The sequence below is a fragment of the Ornithodoros turicata genome, chromosome 8 (genome assembly GCF_037126465.1).
Source record: "Ornithodoros turicata isolate Travis chromosome 8, ASM3712646v1, whole genome shotgun sequence".
Classification (NCBI taxonomy): Eukaryota; Metazoa; Arthropoda; class Arachnida; order Ixodida; family Argasidae; genus Ornithodoros; species Ornithodoros turicata.
In genome coordinates this window covers 35,712,455-35,732,135 of record NC_088208.1, presented here as the reverse complement: position 1 = coordinate 35,732,135, position 19,681 = coordinate 35,712,455, and the positions used below count along the sequence as shown (strand labels likewise).

The following is a 19,681-nucleotide window of genomic DNA, read 5'->3' as shown; positions in this document are numbered from 1 at the left end:
TTGACCGGAAGGAAGGCACGGGCAGATTTCAAGGCGGTCGTTCCGCTCCAAAATGGCGGCAGTGACCCTGGTGCCGCCCATCGTGTGACGTCAAATGACGCGCTTTAAAACAGGCTCCTCCCATTGGTCAAACTTTCCCAATAAACGGATCTGTATTGAAATAGTGCCGTGTATTAAAAGGGAGTCTGGCCATTGGGAGGAGCCCCAAAAATGGGCTCGACTTGTCAACCACAGTTCCACACCTCTGATTGGTTTGTATTTTACCACGAGGGTCGCCATGACACCTTACTGGCACCCAGAATGGCGAAGAAAACAAATACAGTGAAGCGGGAATTTCATGACAAAAAATTTTCACAGACTACTCTGAATTTACGCTGCAGATGTACATCCTCATATACTTTTCTCGAAAATCAGTTGCAACTGATGCTCCGCTATCGATATCTAACCGAAGATAATACGTTTTGTCGTCGGTGTTAGGCTTACTGAACAGTGCGATCACAACGAAATCATAACGAAAACGGCACTGTGCTGTACAATTTTGACTTTAATTACTGCATCTTATGAATATAAACATTGTTGCCTGTTTTATTTCATCTATTCATGTAGATAAGCTAAAAAATCGTACCAACGACAGGATGTGTACGAGCGGGTGGTTCTGTCGGCAGTGGTACAGCGACGGAAGCATGCGATACTTCCGGACATACCTTGCGCAGCCTAGGTGGCGTTCATCAAATTTGCATCGAAATCCACTAGTTTCGCAGATCGCGAGAGGTATCCATTTCACTCCCATCCAATCCACTTGCCACACAAAATGGCGCTGCCCATGTTGGATAAGGGGACAAACAGTGCGGATAGGTTGATTGATAGTGCCCCATATTTCAAGACGTCATTGGTCAGAAAGCTGAAAAAGTGGGTGGAGCTTCAGGTATAGGCATGACCCATTAATGGCCAGATTCCCTTTTTAATGTACGGCTCTGCATCGAACATGCGCGTAGCGCCACCAAACGTGCACGGTGTCAACCTGTCAGGGAACCATGGATACAATGATCTTCGAGAAGTTGACACGTTACACGATAGGTGGCACTACGCGCATGTTTAATGGTCATTGGTTTGAATGATAATTCAAGACTACTGTTCCTGTGACAGGGCTGTAAGAAAGATATCGTCATGCTAAAACACTGTTGCAGAGACCAACAGATGCAGCCTACTGTCTGCGCAGGTAGTCCGATGGACGCGCAAGGAGTGGCTGGGTCGGATCTACTTCTCCCTCGTAAACTACCCGTATACGCTCAAGATTATAAACCTCCGCTACGAAGACATGGGTACTTACATTTGCTCGGTTCACTTCAGGGATGGCTCTGAGAGGAATTCCACCATCTATCTCCAAGTCATAGGTAAGTTGATCCGAAGGGGAATGTCAATACACCACTCAGACATGCAAAGTGATTAGGTGATGAGGTCAGAACGCTGTCTAGTGGCCGCGAAAATGCAGTGAATTCGCGGGTATCGTTTTTGAAACCGACCAGCATGGTAGAGCGCGGCGTACAGCCGCCATCAGACTTAACCGTAACGAGATCCGACATACAGGTCTCAGAGTGTGTTGTGAAACACACAGCTGCTCGGTCTGTCGTGACCTTGACTCAAACGCGTTGGCCAAAGCTCCGGGACGCTGGCGTGCGCTCAGGCCACGCCATCGCACGTTACAGCTAAGTTTGACGGCGACTGTACATAACGGTTTGATGTGGACCGGCAGAGAATAGCGAATGCCTATATGGGTATGCTTCATGACCATCTCACACGTCATTTTTCAAACGACACGTACTGCCATAATACGTAAGTACGTAATGCGATACTATGTTTTCGAAGAGCGTGCTTGGTCATGTCTGAAGATGCTTCTACCATGAAGATGGGCCAGACGCGTCCTATTAGCGGAATGCAGAGAACACGTTTACCTTTGAACTGTAAACAACCCACTTGAATTACAGCACATTGCCGCAGCGCCTTTCATGAAACCAATGTGTTGTCTGATAGGAACACTCTTGCCTTTGTGATGCTCTGTGTTTTTTTGTGCATTGAGATTTCGCATGTGGACTCTCCTACACTGTTACTCCTACAAGTTTTGTGGTGATGTTTTCATCCATTCCGTTTCAAAGTGTATATATTTGTGTAGTTTCCCTTTCTTTTCTGAATAACGCGTCCCGGAGTAGCCAGTCCCGAGTGGCTCGAGACTAACATCTCCATTTTTTTCTTTTACAAATCAATCAATCAATCAACACTCTTACCCATCAAATTTGAATTCTTCTTGCATAAAACAGCACTCTCACTCGGAGAAATTTATACTAACACGCGGAGAGGTTCTACTAAAGTTAGGTTTCCCACATTTATCGGCATTTTATTTCAGAACTGTTTCAATGTTACGGTATGTTTTGAAAAGAGAGGCACTGCGATAAGCATTTCGCTTGGCCTAACGTTGTACGGTTCGGAAACCGGTAAAACCGGTATATGAATAGAAATGGCAAAAAGAGAGCAAAGCATGTGGACGTTTTAAGAAGCGAGTAAAAGAAAAATAAAGAAAGAAAGAGAGGACAAAGCGAGTGCCAAATATGATGGATTACCGCACTTTATGTGAGCTCCACTCTTTTTCCGAATATCACGCCATTTCCAAACGGAATATGAAAACGAACCTAAAAGACACTACTGAACACGCGATTGCTGCTTTGAACAAATAAACATGGTGTATAACACGCCATAACTGTGGTACCTTACTGATAATGGCGATCGGGTTCTGCCCCAAGCATGATGTCTGAACAGAAAAAGTTTATGTTTGAAACTATGAGGTGAGGCACGTACGTCTTAATTTAGTGATACACCAAGAACCTTGTAGGCCAATTATTTCCCCAGAATTAAATTAAATTTGTAGTTCAATTTTGATACGGATGAGGTAAAGTGAACCTGGCCTCTATATGACTCTATACGATTTTGTATGTCATTTTGATGTCGTTTGCTAAAATACACGGTAATACGAATTTAGTTCGTTTATCTCCTGCATTGTTCAGTGTCTAGGTTTGAAGATTCCTCTTCGTGATAGGACAGAGCGCGACGTTCTCCGAGTTACGCGAATGAATCATAACCGTCGCGTTGAGCGGGAACTACCGACAAATTAATCCATACGTTGTCTGTAAAGCGTGCTTTGCCTGCATAATACAGTGGTGTTGCGGGAAAGACGAACGCCATTTCTGTTGAAAGATGAATTTCTTAGGCAAATTGAGGCTTTGTATGTGTTTGTCCCTTCTATGTTGTTCCAGCCTCAGAACATCAGTTCCTTCTTGGCCATTTCTGTTTCGACAGTCATCTTTTTCTGTCTTTAGCAACGCTCATTAAACAGAGCTCCCTGCATTTCAAACCTCATTTTTTTACTATAAAAAACTAAAATGTCGAGAACAAAAGTGTCCTACTGGCTACCGTCAGAAGTTGTAACCAGTTCCCTTCAGTGTTAACGGGACTGTTGCTAAAAAAGATGTTCCTGCGGCTTCCGGCAAGGAGGAAAGGTGCAATTAAATATAGAGAGCCGCGGAGGAGCTTATTTTCTGGATCATTTACGAAGCGCCGTGGCAATCCGCGGCCAATTGCAGTGCCCCCGGAGCCTCCCGTGATCACCGATGTCCAGGGAAACGTCCTCTCGGGAGTCATCGGACCTTACAACGAGAGCAGCCGGCTTAATCTCATCTGCAATGTCAAGGGAGGTGAGTCACTCTGCCTCTCACCTTCTGCTTTCCTCCTACATAATCAACAGGTAGTTAGGCCGATGTCTGAGAGCAGTACTGTGTGTGGGATTGGACAGAACATTACTTTATGCACGCATTACCAACCGTTCAGGGGTACATTTACGCTGTCTTTAGACCAGCTAAATTCTCATCATCTAGCTATCACGACATTGCTCGGTACATGATCAAAAGGACGCATAACTGAATGAATGAATGGATGATATGAATAATGATGAATGAATAGCCTCCCAATAAGTGAACCCCGTAGGCGACGAATTAGCCTCCATATTTCCTTTCCCTTTTTGCTCTCTTTGCTTTATCTTCTTTTTCTTTTCGATTGAATAGCGAGTCTACCATGCGCATGGCTGACCTCGCCTCTTTCCATTCGAATAAATACAGGGTGTTGAAAAGTAAGCTTTCACGAGCGCTACGCAAACACAGCGATGACAGGAAACCGGATGGTAACTTGTGGATGGTATGCACGGATGGTATGCAACTTGTGTTAGAAACAGGTGCTGCTAATTATGTAGCACCTGTTTCTTACTCAAGTAGCGTAAAGTTATCATCGGGTTTCCTGTCATCGCTGTGTTTGCGCAGCGCTCGTGAAAGCTTAATTTTGAACACCCTGTATACGCCTACCTCTCCCCCAAAGACACGATTAATTACTGAGGCGGCTATCGTCAGTGATAAAGTAACACTTGCGTTCCACAGCACGTGCAACGTATCAAGGAAACAGATGACGGGACGGGTATTTTCAAGCCCGCAGATAGCATTACCCGAACGGCCGATCACTAGACGGTTATACACGTAACGAACTGGACGCGACCGGTGAAATTTTGCCCGACGCAACGTGCGGTTGCCCGCAGGTTCCCCAAGTCACGTTATGCAGTATTAATTGCAGGAAGACGCCACCCATTTAGAGACGTGAACCGAACGGTGTAAGTAGATTGCCTCGTTACATCGAAATTAAGGCGGCGCTCTCTAATCACCGGTGCCAATAAAGTATTCAGGACCATATCACGAACGCAGCGGGAAACGGAACCCTCTCTGTCATATGCAACTGCACAGCCAGCATGGATAATCGAGACGGTGGGTGTACTCACTGCTTAGAGGGAGTGGGACCAGCGATGTGTTGTAACGCTTTTACGAGACTCGTCGTCTGTGTGTGTGGTTGAGAATTATTTGTAGCTTTGAATGTTAGAAACGAACACGGGGCAAAATGTATCTAGGACTCGTCGTCTATCGCTGATTTCTCGTTTCCCAACGGAAATGAACGTTGCCTAAATAATATGCCGTTACATAGAACGAGGAGTATTAGTACATCGTGAGCAGTGTACGAAAACGACAGAATAAATGAGGCTGTCAAAGTAAAAACCATCAACGTAATGTTATCAACTTTAAAGGAGTAAGGCGATTCGCTTATCGTATTCTCGTTACCGTTGTCGTGTGTACCTTCCGATCCACTAAAACTAACTAATTCCGTGCATTATTTTTTTAATTACAGCAGTTGTGGCTACGAGCGGCGTACAAACGCGGACAGCTAGAGTTGAGGACAGGAACAAGGAGCGGGGGACAGGGGGGTTAGTATGCGTCCTGGGCCGACTTCAGGGGGAACTGTGCGGACATTCGTCTGGAAAATGCGCCCGAAAACCATCACACAATAGAGCCGGTGCGGGATTCGAACCCAGTCTCGGCGTGAAAAGCAGTCATCCTAACCACTACGCTACGGGTGCTGGTAAATTTCGTGTGCTACAACAGATACGTGGTGATGCTTTCCGCAGAACGGTGCTACTTTTCATTGGTTTAATAATTATTATCATCATTGTAGTTATTCAATTGTGATTTCTATTTACGTTGAGAGGGGACGTAAAGGCACGGAGGTGGGAGAACGCAAAGGCGGTAAAGCCAGGTGGTGGCAAGAAGGTGGTAAAGGTTCGGAGAGGGCGGACCCTTTGATGGGGGGAGAGCAGAGCCATGAGGACCTCCTTGGGGTCAAGTACAACACGACCACTGAAAAGAAAAACGGAAATTAAAATATATGAAAGAAAAATGATGCCATCTAACTGCTGCCATTTACTGCGTGCACTGTACATATCATCAGGTTAATGTAATAAATTTTCTTTATATATATGACTAAAAAAGAAACAGAAAAATAAACTAACTTTGTAAAACTGTGAAGCTATCGTTCTATTGTACGTTCTGCAGAAGTCCTGCAAAACAGCATGTTTGATGCCTTTACATAGATATCCCGTTTAAAATACACCGATGACGTAAATGCATTGCGCATCGCCTGCACACAAAATCACTCCCACATAAGACTGGCTCGTCTATGTATATCGGTTCCCGTAGAGCTCAACGCGACGCAATCAGTGCGTAAGTAAGAAATTGTGAGACTGATATGGGAACTGCTTAAGCCGTGGCTGATGCACGGGGATCTTCTAATAGACGGTGAGGTGCTAAGATGCAAATTCACGTTATGATGAATTGTCGGGGAAGCTGCGGACAGTGCCTCGCATAATCGCGCAGTAATCGATGGGCAAATTATGCCAGGGACACGACTGCTTCTCCGCTCTGCACACACACAGTGTGAGGGTTCGCCGGCGAGCACTCTCCGACAAGGCGCATATTAGATCCTGCACATGGCCACATAAATCAGCAAAGGTGCGCTAGAGGGCGCATTAAGGTACGCTCTGTGCCGCTTTGCATTCCATGGCGAATGTCCCGCTCCTGCGGAGGTTGTCTTCCGAAATCATTGAAAACTGACACGGAGTCGATCTTTATTCATTTAAATAATCATAATTTAATTCAATTCATGTATTGCACTTTTGAGTACTTTAAAGGGAACAATAATAATAATAATAATAATAGGTGATGATACTCTGGGTAGACTCTGGAAAGTTTTAGCTCTTTGACTCTCTAGGTGACTTTTTAGCAGCTTTTTAGCGTCTTTTGGCAGCATTTTAGCAGCTTATAACGTTAGAAACTAGACCCCTAGAGTCTAGACGAGGTAATGCGATGACGCTCTAACATTGAAGGGGATGTGAAGGGGCCACCAATCTAGGCAGGCAGACCGCTCGAAATCCCCCGCCTCCTTGATACTTCACCTCAATTTATTCTTGATACAAGTAAAATACGGTTACTTGCGTTGATTTGAACCATACATTCCCTATTTTACAGCAGATAAAGCAATAGATGCATAGAGAATTGGCTCCGTGGACACCGAAAGTCATCCAGCCATGACATCATGGCACAAGCGTAGACAAGCGGTATAATTCGCTGCATTTTCATGCCGGCATTTTCATAACGGCTTGCATTCAGCTGTGGCGACCACGGGAGACGTCACGTGCTCACGAACACCAATAGGAATGGCAGAGACGCTTGCTCCTGTGACGTCAGAGCTGGACGCCATAGTGTGTTCGATAATTTTTATCACGCCAAACGTGGAAATCTGGCTTATGTTCCCCCTATCAATACCCTCGAGCGCAGTACAACGCATCAGGATGTAAAGAACCCATTTAACCGATATCTTATGCTGTTATGCCAGACGGCTACAAGGAGAACAAAATGAACAACGCGGAAAGTAAAATCTCTGGTACCTTCGCCCATTAGCAAAACCCCTCAATTCTCCACCGAAGAGAAAAAGACGTGCGCGGATTACCAACGCGAAAATAGCCTGGAAATTGAGTTTAACCATCACCGTCTTCCGCTTTAAAAAGGCCGAGGTAACTTTGCGAGTCAGGAAATGTTCATCAGTCGCCACCGCGAAAGAAGAGGAAAGGGGAAACAAGATTTGCATGTTCAGATCACCCCAACAGACCCTTGTTCCTAATGTGGTGATTCGCGTTTTGCGTTTCCTACGAACACGAGGTCGCTATGCATTGTAAAGCGTGAACGTCATTCCGTTCCATACACTCCGGCGCCGCTGGTCCACTTTCGTACGGATTAGGAGACCACCGCGGTAATAATTCTTTTCGCAATCCTTTTCCCCACACAGGGCGGCCGGTGTAAAAGTATACGTAGTGAATAAAATTCCTCGACACTTGGAACGGCCCGCGTATCTTAGAGAGATGTTATAAGGAAGCCCAGCGACCATCCTTTTGCAAGCGCACGTGCGAAGAGGGAATATGTTCGCATCAAGTATAGGGCCTATAACGTAAAAGACTCTAGAGTACAAATGTACTTTTTCTTTTTACTCTGACACGTGCACGTTCAAACTATGTTACGGAACAAGATCTTGTGTAAGCGAAAGTCACATTTTTAGGAGAAACAAAAAGATATTTCGTTTTATGGCACTAAGCCGATTGCGAGGTAAATGAGAGAGATCAAATTACTCGAGAGCCGATTAGTCTGTTCGAAAATATGAAAATAAGGTCGCCGAAACACATCAACGTGGGCTTTCACGCTGACGTCACCAACGGTCTGCCAGAACTGCCTAAAATTGCGTATTAATTCTAAGCGCATTTCCAACTATGACAGGGTTCTGCAATGTGAGCCTATTATACACACACGCATGAAAAAACGCGTGCGCGCGCATGCACGTACACACATACACATACATAGAGATGATGATGATGATGTTGTTGTCCAAAATGATAAGCTGACCTCCGCCCCACTGCCGCCTGAAGGAGTGATGAGATGATTACGGTTAGGTCACGCTGCAGAGGTACATTGGTAAGTAGGGAATTAAGTGACGTAGTGTAGACAAGATTGGTTTTAAAAAGATAGTCTTAGCTTTAAGGTGAAGGGAATATCAGAATGACGCAACAACAACAACAATAAATAAATGAAGTAATGATGTATGAGGAAGTTTTCCGATTAATTTGTACTTCATTACCCCATGCCATCACACTGGTCAGTGCGCGACACGAAACGATGAGGTGATGCATGCAGGCCCTCGGTATGACGTCATGTTCATGTACGCCGTTCCCAAAGTTTACGGACGCCGCGTTACATCCATAGCACAAACCCGACAGTCACCTCATGAACCCCTTGTGACCAGATAATGTCAATGCGCTTAAATTCAGCTGAGGCGTGTAAAGGAGACCGGAGACACATTATTTCCACCATCTATTTCAGAACTGTAGAGCTTTCCTCAAAGACGCAAGCTCCGATGCCACGGCGAGCTCAACAATTCATTCATCATGCGGCTAATTACTATTCAGAATCAATACCATTCTATTTTCCTCCCCAGCGGCGGATCGGAATCAATGCGTTTGGCTCAGGGCTTATTAGCTGCATGATGGGTTTTTCCTTCTCGTTTTTGACAACAGGGCGTCCAGCGCCAACGATCACTTGGAAAAGAAACGGCGAGGTCCTGGACGTGAACGCCATGAGCTCAATCTCGGGGGACATGAAGAAATCGACGCTGACTCTCCACTCGCTTCATCGTCACGACCTTATGGCTGTTTATACCTGCGTGTCTTCCAACAACGTCTCCGTGCAAGGAGATGCCTCTGTCACGCTGGACCTCAACCGTAAGCGCTCCGGTTCCTCCAGTTGTGTTGCAGACTGAACCGAAACGCTCTGATGGACCTCGTCTTAATGGCTTGATGGACCCGCGGACGGCGGAAAGTTCAGGTTGCTCCAACCCAAGCAGCAGCACAACATCTTGACCAAATATTGGACCGATATTGGCAACACTGGCCCAATATTGAACCGATATTGGCTATACTAGTCCAATATTGGTCTAATCTTGGATGGTATGGGAAGTTACATTGGATAGGTGCATGAGACGGTTACCTATGGTGAGATATCACCAAGTTCTAGAGAAAATGAGGTAATGGGTTCTCATAAAAGCAGATTTCCGAAATGGCGGTGGTACTTCTGAAAGCTCTGAAAGCTGTTGTCGGCCTCACAAAGGTGGGTAACGTCACGACTAACACTCTGGGGGAATGTGCGTCTCGGGCCGACTTCTAAGGAAAAGTGCGCCGACATATGTCTGACAGCGTCTGAGGAAAAACCCAGGAAAAACCCCAGACTGCACAGACGCCACCGGGACTCGAACCCGGGTACCTCCTGCTCCTCCAAAATGCTCCTGTGGCATCAGAGCAGGCTACCCCGCCTGTGACGCTGCATCGCCCGGCTGCAGCGAGCTCAAGAGAGTCACGTGCTCCTATGAGAACCAATAATAATGTTAAGAAATTCGTTAAGACTTTTCTGACGTCTTCGTTCTGTATGGCAATGCGCTCGAGTGTCTGTGCCTCGTTAACTATAATGATGAAAGAACGCGCAAGAAGACACGGACTTACAAGGGTCCTTTTGTGCGTTATTTCGTCATGATATACGCAACCAAGACACTTTTCCTTTGCTTGTTAGACGTACTTCGCGACAACTCAACTGATAGAGGTTAAATCAGCGCGCAACGCTAATTACGCCTGCGATTGGCTTAGGCGCGGGTGCATGACTCCTCCGAATAGCTCGCGTGGTGGAACGGTTAGCGCGCTGCCCATGTCACGTCCAGACTGGGAGGTACCCGGGTTCGAATCCCTGTGCCGGCTGTGCTGTCTGGGGATTTTTTCCTGTGTTTAATTTCTTCAGACGTTGTAAGACATATGTCGGCACAGTTCTCTAAGAAGTCGGCCCAGGACGAACATTTCCCCAGAGCGTTAGTCGTGACGTTGGCCACCTCTCGTGAGGCTGACAACGGCGAGCTCTTTCAGAAAAACCACCACCACCTCCACCGAATCACAACATAGCGCGCCTGACGTGGACAGATGGAGAGAGGACAGTAGGAAGGAGTAGGGCACGGAGGTAGGGGGGGGAGGTTAGTATGTGTCCTGAGCCGACTTCAGGGGGTACTGTACCGACATCCGTCTGGAAAGTCGGCCGGAAAACCAGGGGAAAACCTCAGACAGCGCAGCCGGTGCATGGATTCGAACCCGCGTCACATCCCAGTCTCGTCGTGGAAGGCGATCATGCTAGCCACTACGACGTGCTAGCTGGTCACACGCAATTGCGCTAATTACATTATCCGCTCGCAAAGGTCCCGTGACCAGCAGCATGACCGAGTGGGTTAAGGCGTTAAGACTGGGAGGTAGTGGGTTCGAATTCTGTCTGAGGTTTTCCCTGGGTTTTCCGAAGACTTTCCAGATGAATATCGGCACAGTTGCCCCTGAAGTCGGCCCAGGATGCATACTAACCCCCATGTCGCCCACTCCTTCCTGCTGTCCTCTCTCCACCTGTCCACATCTGTACGTCGCGTATAGCCACAGTTGCTTCGTGGCGCTAACACAGAATTTAAAGAAAAAGGTATTGTGTTGTGCAGTAGTAAAAGTGACGTAGATCAACAATTCCTATTTACGTTAGTCTGGCGTGCACTATAAGACGTAAGCGAAGCCGCCTGGTTTTTAACGCTATAAGAACGACGTTTTCATTGTCGCAGTATCCCCCAGCACTGTGCAAATAAGGAGGACGGAAGCCCCTATATCAGCTTGCCTTCCGGCGGAGATACTCTGCGAAGTGTGGGGCTCGAAACCTCCTCCAGAAATTACTTGGTGGAAGAACAGCGTACAGTTGAAGCACACCTTCGTGCACGTTTCGCAAGACGGAAACCTCACCACCAGCGTCGTGGAATTTATTCCCGAACCAAACGACAACGGACAGAGCCTCGTCTGCAGAGCCGAAAATACCCGGATGCCTGGAAGCGTCCGAGAAGACCTCTGGGACCTGAACGTGCACTGTAAGGAACAGTTCTGGTATCTGCACTGGTGTGCTCTTCTGAAATATTTATGGGTTGTTATGTGTATCCCAAGCTATACAGTGTTTCACCTAAAGTGATAAAAAAATTCTGACTGGCGACGTAGGAGGATTGTGGGACTTTCGGCAATTACCTTCTGGGCACTTTTGCTGCCATTTAGGGAGGCTTTGGACATTTTTTAATTGAGGAAAATTTATTTTTTCAATTGAACTTCGAAAATTGCCAAGCGTACCTCACTTTTTTTTACAGAAATATGAAGTCCTCCATGGATAACCACAGACCAAAGAAAAAACTATGCACAGTATCGCGACAGAAATAGTAAAAAAAATGTAAAAATTCCGCTTTAGGCCTGCCTGCTTGATTGTCGCAAAGATGTGCGCACGGACTGTGCGTGGAGAGAAGGAAGTGTTCCCGCCTCTTGTTTTACCTTTCTTCCCCCACCTTTGACCTTGATGCTGGTGACAACCGTCTTATCACGAAGATGACAAGTCAAATGAAGGCGGGGACACTTCCTCCTCTAGACGCACATTTCGCGTGCGCTTCTTTGCGAAAATCAAGCAGGCCGGGCTAAAGCGTAATTTTTTACTAAACAATTTTTGTTGCGATACTGTGCATAGTTTTTGTTGGGTCTGTGGTTGTCCGTGTAGGCCTTCATATTTTTGTAAAAAAAAAAGTGAAATTCGCTTGGCAATTTTGACAAACTCAGAGAAGTGTCAGAGAAGTGAAGTATCGACATCCACACACAACAGCTACTGCTGAAATTCGCGTTACGCAATCGTAACCGTCCTGTAATTTTTCTACGTTATTCATTATTATTTTTTATTATTATTTATTTGTATTGTTGTCTAGAAACAATGTTCGGATTTGCTTTTGAGAGTTTTAGTTGTAGTGCAGCAGTCGCCTTGCTGACGCAAAGGAACACGCGTTGACATTGCGCACGCGGCAAACGCAAAGTCACGCCCAGCGCAAGCAGAATTGGGACCCACTGTTTCCTTGAGTACACGCTACTAAAATTTTCTATTGTCACGTTAGGTGTTCCCTTTCAAGAATGTAACAGCAGAGAGACAAAAATCGCATTGCTTCTCTCTCGATAGAAGTACCACTTCTTGAACTGGTTGACAAGGTACAATAATAAATTAAATATTGGGTCCTGAAACCCTTATTGTGATATTTTTTTCGGTTACTTACCTCTATTCGATACTTTCAAGTATACGAGAATGCGTTTTATGTCTTTGCGGATTTTGTTAGTGTATCGCGTCTCACGTGAACAGCTTCTGTGATTTATAGACACTTTTTTTTTGGCGTGGCTTCTGGCACAAAGAGATAGAGAAGAAGAGGAGCTGAGATGGTGTTGAGCCATGCATTATAAATTTTGGAAGCCTTTTGCTTTAACCTGCCTTTCTTGCTATTCCTTGTTATTCCTACACATGTAACCTGAGCATACGTCAGCACCCTTTTTACGGCCTCGTTAGAAGCCATGCAAAAGCTAACAACACGGCAACGTCACTTCCCTAACTGCTTAACTATAACCGACTAACGACCTCACCACCACGTCAAAACGAGCGAACGCTTGCATTAACAAACGTTGCGTGACACCCTGTGTTGTGTCAGGAGCGTCTTCTTAAACGCGCATTTTTGTAGGTACGCTCTAAGGAAAATAAAAAAAAGGGGAAAGAGAGAGAGAGAGTAAATTCAGTGATTTTGGAGACAAGATATACATTGCCACCACCATTAGTGCGTGTGACCATCAGTGCACCTCTAAACGCAGCATTGTCGTTTGAGCGAAGTTTGGAACTATTTGCAGTGCTGGGTGGGTGGGTAGGGGGGGGGGGGGTTGTTTCAGAGTCATGGAACTAAATTGGGAAGTAACGTCAATCTAGGTGACTAGAAGCTGTCATTACTCCCCAATGTACTCCTTGTTTTTTCTTATGGTGTAAATAAGTGCTGCTTTTCAGACCAGCCCAAGCTGCGCCTTCAGATGGACCCCAACCTGTCGCTGGACAACATTCGAGAGGGAACTACGATCGCCCTTAACTGCAGGGTGGACGCGAACCCCCGTGTGGGCGAAGTACAGTGGCAGGTGGACAACAATGATCTTCACTCGCAGAGGGGCGTTACTGTACACAAAGACACGCTGACGGTGTCCAACGCTCGGCTGCTCCACTCGGGAAACTACACCTGCACGGCAGCTAATAAGGAAGGAATTGGACTCAGCAATGCTATCGACATCAGAGTGAAACGTAAGGATGATGATGATGATGATGATGATGATGGGAACAAGCTCAGTTGAGCTACTTCTATGTGAGGGTAGGGGGGATATACGTTAATTCAAATTCGAAAAAAAAGTAATAATAAGATAATAATGTAATTATCGAGAAGTACGTGTGTAGTGGCTAGTGCTCAGATCAGAACAGCCTGTACATGTCTACCCTTCAGCCGTGCTCGAAGGGTAGGATCTGTTCGCAGTGGTGTGCAACGTACACTGTTAAGCCCGAACTCAAGTACTGATTGTCAAATCGCGTAACAATACAACTCCTGTAATCCAAATATAGATAACAGATATATCGAAATTCACAATTTCTAAAATGAAAGATTTTCCAGCTTTTTTTTTTTCCCCGTTCGCTCCCGAAGTTTGTATAACGAACATTTCGTTGTAGAAGGAAAATGATGGTGATAAAAAACGAATAAGAAAAAGGATAAAACAAGAGATAAGTGACCAACTTCGAATTTTAGTTCGTAATTTGATCTGTTTTTCTTTCCGTCGCAGACTCTCCCATATGCCGACCCGGTCAGCGTCTCGTCTACGCGACGAAGCTATTGAAAACAGTTCACGTGAGCTGCGAAGTTATCGCTCAACCCCCCTCGGTGAGCTTCGAGTGGAAGTTCAACAACTCCATCCATAGCAGCCGCTTGGATTCCCATACCCGGCACGGAACACGGAGCATTGCCCGTTACGTGGCGCGATCGCCAGAAGACTACGGAACGCTGCTGTGCTGGGCCCGAAATCAAATCGGCGACCAAAAGCAGCCATGCGTTTTTATGGTAGTTCCAGCAGGTAAACTGTGCGTGACTACATTTCAAAGTACGCGGCTACGATTGTGCTCTCCTCAATCAAAAGTGTTATTGAAGGGACAATGAAATTTTTCAAATACCCCATAAAATTCTTCTCCATCTCGAGAAACTCGTACACCCGGTGTTTTGTTTTCGGTTTTTGGTTTTTCACATGAAAGCGCGCAGTTCTTTAACCATAAACGGTTAGGAATCGCTTGTTATTCCACTTTTGTTCCTCAGGACGCTTCTTGACTATTACATGCTTGGTCATGGGGGCCTCCTTAAGCTGGGTTTCCGCACGACCCGCAGAAAGCAGTATCAGCCAATCATAGGCGTACCATGAGGTGACGTTGTCGGTGACGTAATCGAACACGGAGGTGACATGATCAAGGCACGCGACACTGCTTCCGGAGCTCACCGTGGCACGCCACCTGGTGTATGAGCTTCACATAACTTTGACAATTCTTGTAAAATTTCTCGTAAAACAAAACGTTCACTCACCGAACCTAAAACTACGGTTCCTCTCAATCATCTTCTCGGAAACGTGATCGTGTTCAAGCCACGTGCATCATTTTTGTCAGAAGCAACCGACCATAAGTTACCTCGTCGATAGAGTTGTGGTAGACAGACAAACCATTATTTGAATTCTGCATTGTATAGTTTCGAGTCTCTTTTGTACAGTGAACGCAGGAAACGGTATGGAACTTCATCGCCCAGGTCAATGCCCGAGAAAGCGGTCTCTCGACTGAATGGTATTGTGTATTCTAATGAGACAACCCGCATCGATGCGCCTCTGAAGCTACCTGTCTTTATTCAGCTTTTTGCAGCCTTCTTCAGTATAATGTCATTTACCATAATGAAATAGAGTGAGCGTGTACCGCACCCTCGCCGTCCACGCAGCTCATTCTGCATTCAAACCACCATTTTGAGCTAATATGTGGAAAGTTGTTACAACAGTAAGGTGATTATGAAGTGCAGCTTTTCTGCCTCAGCAAATAGCAGCCGGAAGAACGTTCGTGTTGGAATCTGCATAAGCTAAAAGACAACACGGGCTTAGGCTCTGAGATTAGGCAATACAGAACTATAAGCACTGATGGGGAGCTTTACAACTTCCCAAACAGCCACTGTGGCGCTGCTGTGCCTTTTATTTCTTCAGCTAATCTCGTGCAGCTTTAAAACGTTGTTCCAGCATAGATTTAATTGCCAATGTAATTCGGTTATGTAATATCATGACGGTCTTTGGTTCAAGCTCCTGATTTGGTGTTTGTTTCGATTTCAGCTTCGAACCTGTTGTCTGAAGAAGCACTGGTCACTGTGTTGATATGCCTGCTGTTCGTGTTGGTCGTCCTCGTTGCTTTCATATACCTTTTGTTCAAGTGGAGGAGGGGGAAACAGAACAAAGATGGTAATGACGTCATAATCGCCATCGTCATCGAAACACCACACAATGTGGAGTGTTACCGGGAAGAGGTTGAGACAATAAGGACACCTTAGGTCATACAGAGTTGGCACGAAAGCAAATGCTTTAAGTGTACACACATTCTAGGAAATTTTGAAGGCCAATACACGTAAATACACTGATTGTTCAATATTCTCCAGAATCTCCCTCTGTAAAACAGGAGGATGAGTTTGTCGTCTGCAACCTGAATATGTACCGCCAGAAAAGGTGAACAAGACGTTTATCGTACGGAAGTCTGGATTAAGAAGTATTTTGCCAGGATATTCCGCACTCAAAGTCATCGAAATCAGATAAGGAATACGTGATGATCTGGAGACGAAAGCACACCTCGCAGCGTTGAATGTTTTGGCGCTGGGTGTGACGGAAATGCGTTGCGGTACTTTTCGGTCAGGGAAAATACGAAAAATTACAACACCTGCACTTTATACGACTTTCCTTATGGGTCCATCAAGATCGATAAAAAAAATCAAAAAGCCAAGAGAAACCGTGAAAGAAAATAGTTTGCACGCGGTATTTTAAGGACAACTCCTTTCCGACGTGGTCAGCTTTTATCTCATTTTTCCTTTATTCTGGATTAATCAACAACAATACATACATGATGACAATGACAACCTCAAACGGCAACGTATTATTCTCCGCGTTTGCATCATAAGCACGACGTCTAGCTATTTTTGTGATCAGCAAGTTGTTGTTTTCATTCTGAAGAACAAACCTTATGCTTGGGGAGTGACTTTTTCGGGTCAAACCCGATTCCTCCCGGTTATTCCACCCCGAACTGACCTCAGACCAATTCGGGCTACACCCGATTTCTCCCCGAATTCCACTCACTATGAAAACCTCAAGTGACTTTTCCACCGAAGACGAACAAAGGTCGCCACGTGTAACACATTTAAGAATGGGTCACTTACGTTCCCAGCAATACACCTATGTGCGTCAACACTGCCTATGCCTTCGGGGATTACCGCTGGAAGGTTACGATCCCGCAAATAAGAAAAAAAAAACAAGAAGAAATAGATTAGGAAAGGTATAATAGACAACAGGAGAAACAAAAACACCAGATAACACCCGATAACACCCGAATGCACAATTATCGCCCGATTTATCCCCGAATTACAGATTTAAAAATAGCGCCCGATTTTTACCCCCCCCCCCCCCCCCGAATCTCAGACAGGCATTTAACCCAAAAAAAAGTCACTCCCGACTTATGCTTTAAGCTCTCTAGAAGCGTGTCCCACTTAAAACCTCCCTACATTTGCGGGGATCTTGGTCGCCCACTTGTCATCGTTGTCTATAACGCTAAATAGCGTCATTTATTTGCTTTATTTATTTATTTATTTTAACATTTACAGAACAGCGTCCCAAGACGGAGCGACAACCGTCCCAAGACGCCGCCGTGGCGGTAAACAACGTCCACTCTCTGTCAAGAAACAGCAACGGCGACATGAGCAGCACGGCTAACGCGGGTGGCGTTGGCAACGTGAATAGAGTGGGAAACGGCAAATATATGGCGTTCGGCCGAAGTACGCACTGACGTGAGCTGTCACCAAGGCTGTTTCTACGACCGGGGCGGTGCGCGTGACGGAAAAGACAGAAACGAACTGAATTCTGTGAACTGCTCAGGGACTCTCTCTCTCTCTCCATATATATATATATGTATGTCGCTCTCCTTCGAAGGCACGTACAGTGATGTGTGTGTGTTTCGTTCATGAAACTGTGGAACTCGTCGCCTTCATCTATACAAGTGTTATCAGAGTAGTGATGCTACTAGAAGGATAACGGGCTTGTCGGAGCTGGACCGTCGCAGAGTCGTGAGCGGAACGAGGATAATGAAGACGACTTTCAATGTACGCTTCAAATCTTTCACCTAAGTGATTGACTGATACGGTAATTCTTGTGCATGGGATGTATCACAAGAAACTGTCCCCACGTTTTTCAAAGCGTTTATTTTCCTGGGTGGGGAGGGGGGCGTATCTTTTACCGAAAGAAAAAAAAAAGAGCAAAACGTCCGTGAAAAATGCAGTCAGCTGCTCTCGCCTTAACCTGGATTTGTGAACTAATGCAGAAGCTAGTACTAAATATACGCATAAACAGGGTTGATTCTACACTTCTAGTACTTTTTTTCTTTTACAAATCAATCAATCAACAGGTTTGATTCGTGCACTCTGAGGAAGAAAAGAAGCAATTCTAGTCCTCCCGTGGACTAAATGCATTGCCACAAAAATTAGCTCCTTTAAGGAGTAAATGCATGGGACTAAAGTAATGTCACGGCATGGGGACTGCATATCACGCTCAGTTCGAATAGTCTCAGGTACATAATTCATTTGCATGAATGAAAATACCTTGAATTAAACCGTCAACCGTTATATATCGAGTGCTATAAAATCTTGCGACATGCATATAGGGCACAATTTGCCAAGAATTAACCGCTAACTATTGCTTACTCTGTTTAGGTGGAGAATTGCTAAGTTAGCTAAATTATATAAAGTCTTATTTCATTAAATTCACGAAGGGCACCTATTTACGTACACTGTTGCATTTGGGAGACCATCTCCGTAGTTCAGTGACTATTTGCAGTCCCGGGGAGTAAATTTCTGGATTAGGGGACTAAAATGGCGAGTAATTGCACTTCGAAGTTGCAAGTGTGAGTATGTACCTAGACGACGGGTACAAGACATCTCGAAATTTAGCTGCGCCGGAACACACGACTGTTGCGAGAATTGGGCACAGACGTGCATTAGGGGCACCACTGCCTGGATGCTCATATGCAAAATGCATTTAATCTTCTAATTGGGGACCAAGCGATTTTCTCAGGTTGCTTCGACCTCCCTTCCTTTATATTCAAGCTCTCAACTTTTCATAGGTGGGCCCTGACTCTTTTAATGTCAGGTATCTAATAGGGTGTCACGGCGGCTGGCGAATATATTGTCCTCGTGCGGGACCTTTCTCTCGTGTTCTCCATACCCAACTAAAATACCGTATTTCATATTTTATCTATCAACTTGTCAATAACAATGGCAATGATTCTTTTCTTTTTTTCTCTTTCTGTAGATCCTGTCTGCAGGAGGATTCCGCAAGAGGCTGCAGAAATACACATAAAACGTCATTGCTTCTTACAAGTGGCAACATGTATTGAACTGAATTGAATTTATTCGCAGCACACACCTACGGACTGCCGGAAAAAGGGACATTAGGCCTGACGACGCCTGTACAACCTGGTTGATATTTCTTCGTTCAATACTCACGGCGTGGGCCTAATGTACCGCTTATATCGATACGGAACACGGAAACGATGGAATCGCCTGCAGTCGCGCGTAGTCTGTACGAGCATTGTTGGCGCCTTCGACTAACAGTGCTTCAGAGATGTACTATACTGTTAATGGACACGTTGAAACCTTATTGTTGTGTGTCGGATAGGGCGCGCATATTTTTTGATACCGTGTTGTACATACTGAAGCAATAAATTACGTTTGAACAAAAATTATTGAAGCGATGCTCTAGCAATACACTGCTTTTCTCCACACCACACCCTGTTACCGGCATACTTACTATTTATTGTGCCAAGCATTAGTACTACTACAGTCGTGCTCGACCGAAGAACGGAACGTTTAAGCCCGGCTCTAGGGTTTTTCTATAGCGGCTGCAATAGCTCGGCACATAGCTCTACACGACGCCACAAGTAGCACGCCGACACCGAAACTATGGCACCCATAC

The 19,681-nt window shown here is 45.5% G+C and overlaps 1 protein-coding gene across 2 annotated transcripts in view; it reads left to right on the top strand.

The window, feature by feature from the left end:
* The window catches only part of LOC135366206 (neuronal cell adhesion molecule-like), a 71,845-nt gene extending 52,426 nt beyond the window's left edge, over nt 1–19,419 (top strand). For both annotated transcript variants that reach the window (XM_064598876.1, XM_064598874.1), the window contains exons 3-11: nt 1,220–1,394; nt 3,633–3,743; nt 9,035–9,238; nt 11,146–11,442; nt 13,416–13,700; nt 14,228–14,515; nt 15,791–15,916; nt 17,320–17,814; nt 19,019–19,419. In XM_064598876.1, coding sequence (XP_064454946.1) covers nt 1,220–1,394; nt 3,633–3,743; nt 9,035–9,238; nt 11,146–11,442; nt 13,416–13,700; nt 14,228–14,515; nt 15,791–15,916; nt 17,320–17,501 — 1,668 coding nt within the window. In that variant the 3' untranslated portion in view covers nt 17,502–17,814; nt 19,019–19,419. The remainder of the gene's footprint in view (nt 1–1,219; nt 1,395–3,632; nt 3,744–9,034; nt 9,239–11,145; nt 11,443–13,415; nt 13,701–14,227; nt 14,516–15,790; nt 15,917–17,319; nt 17,815–19,018) is intronic.
* Nucleotides 19,420–19,681: the final 262 nt, after the last annotated feature.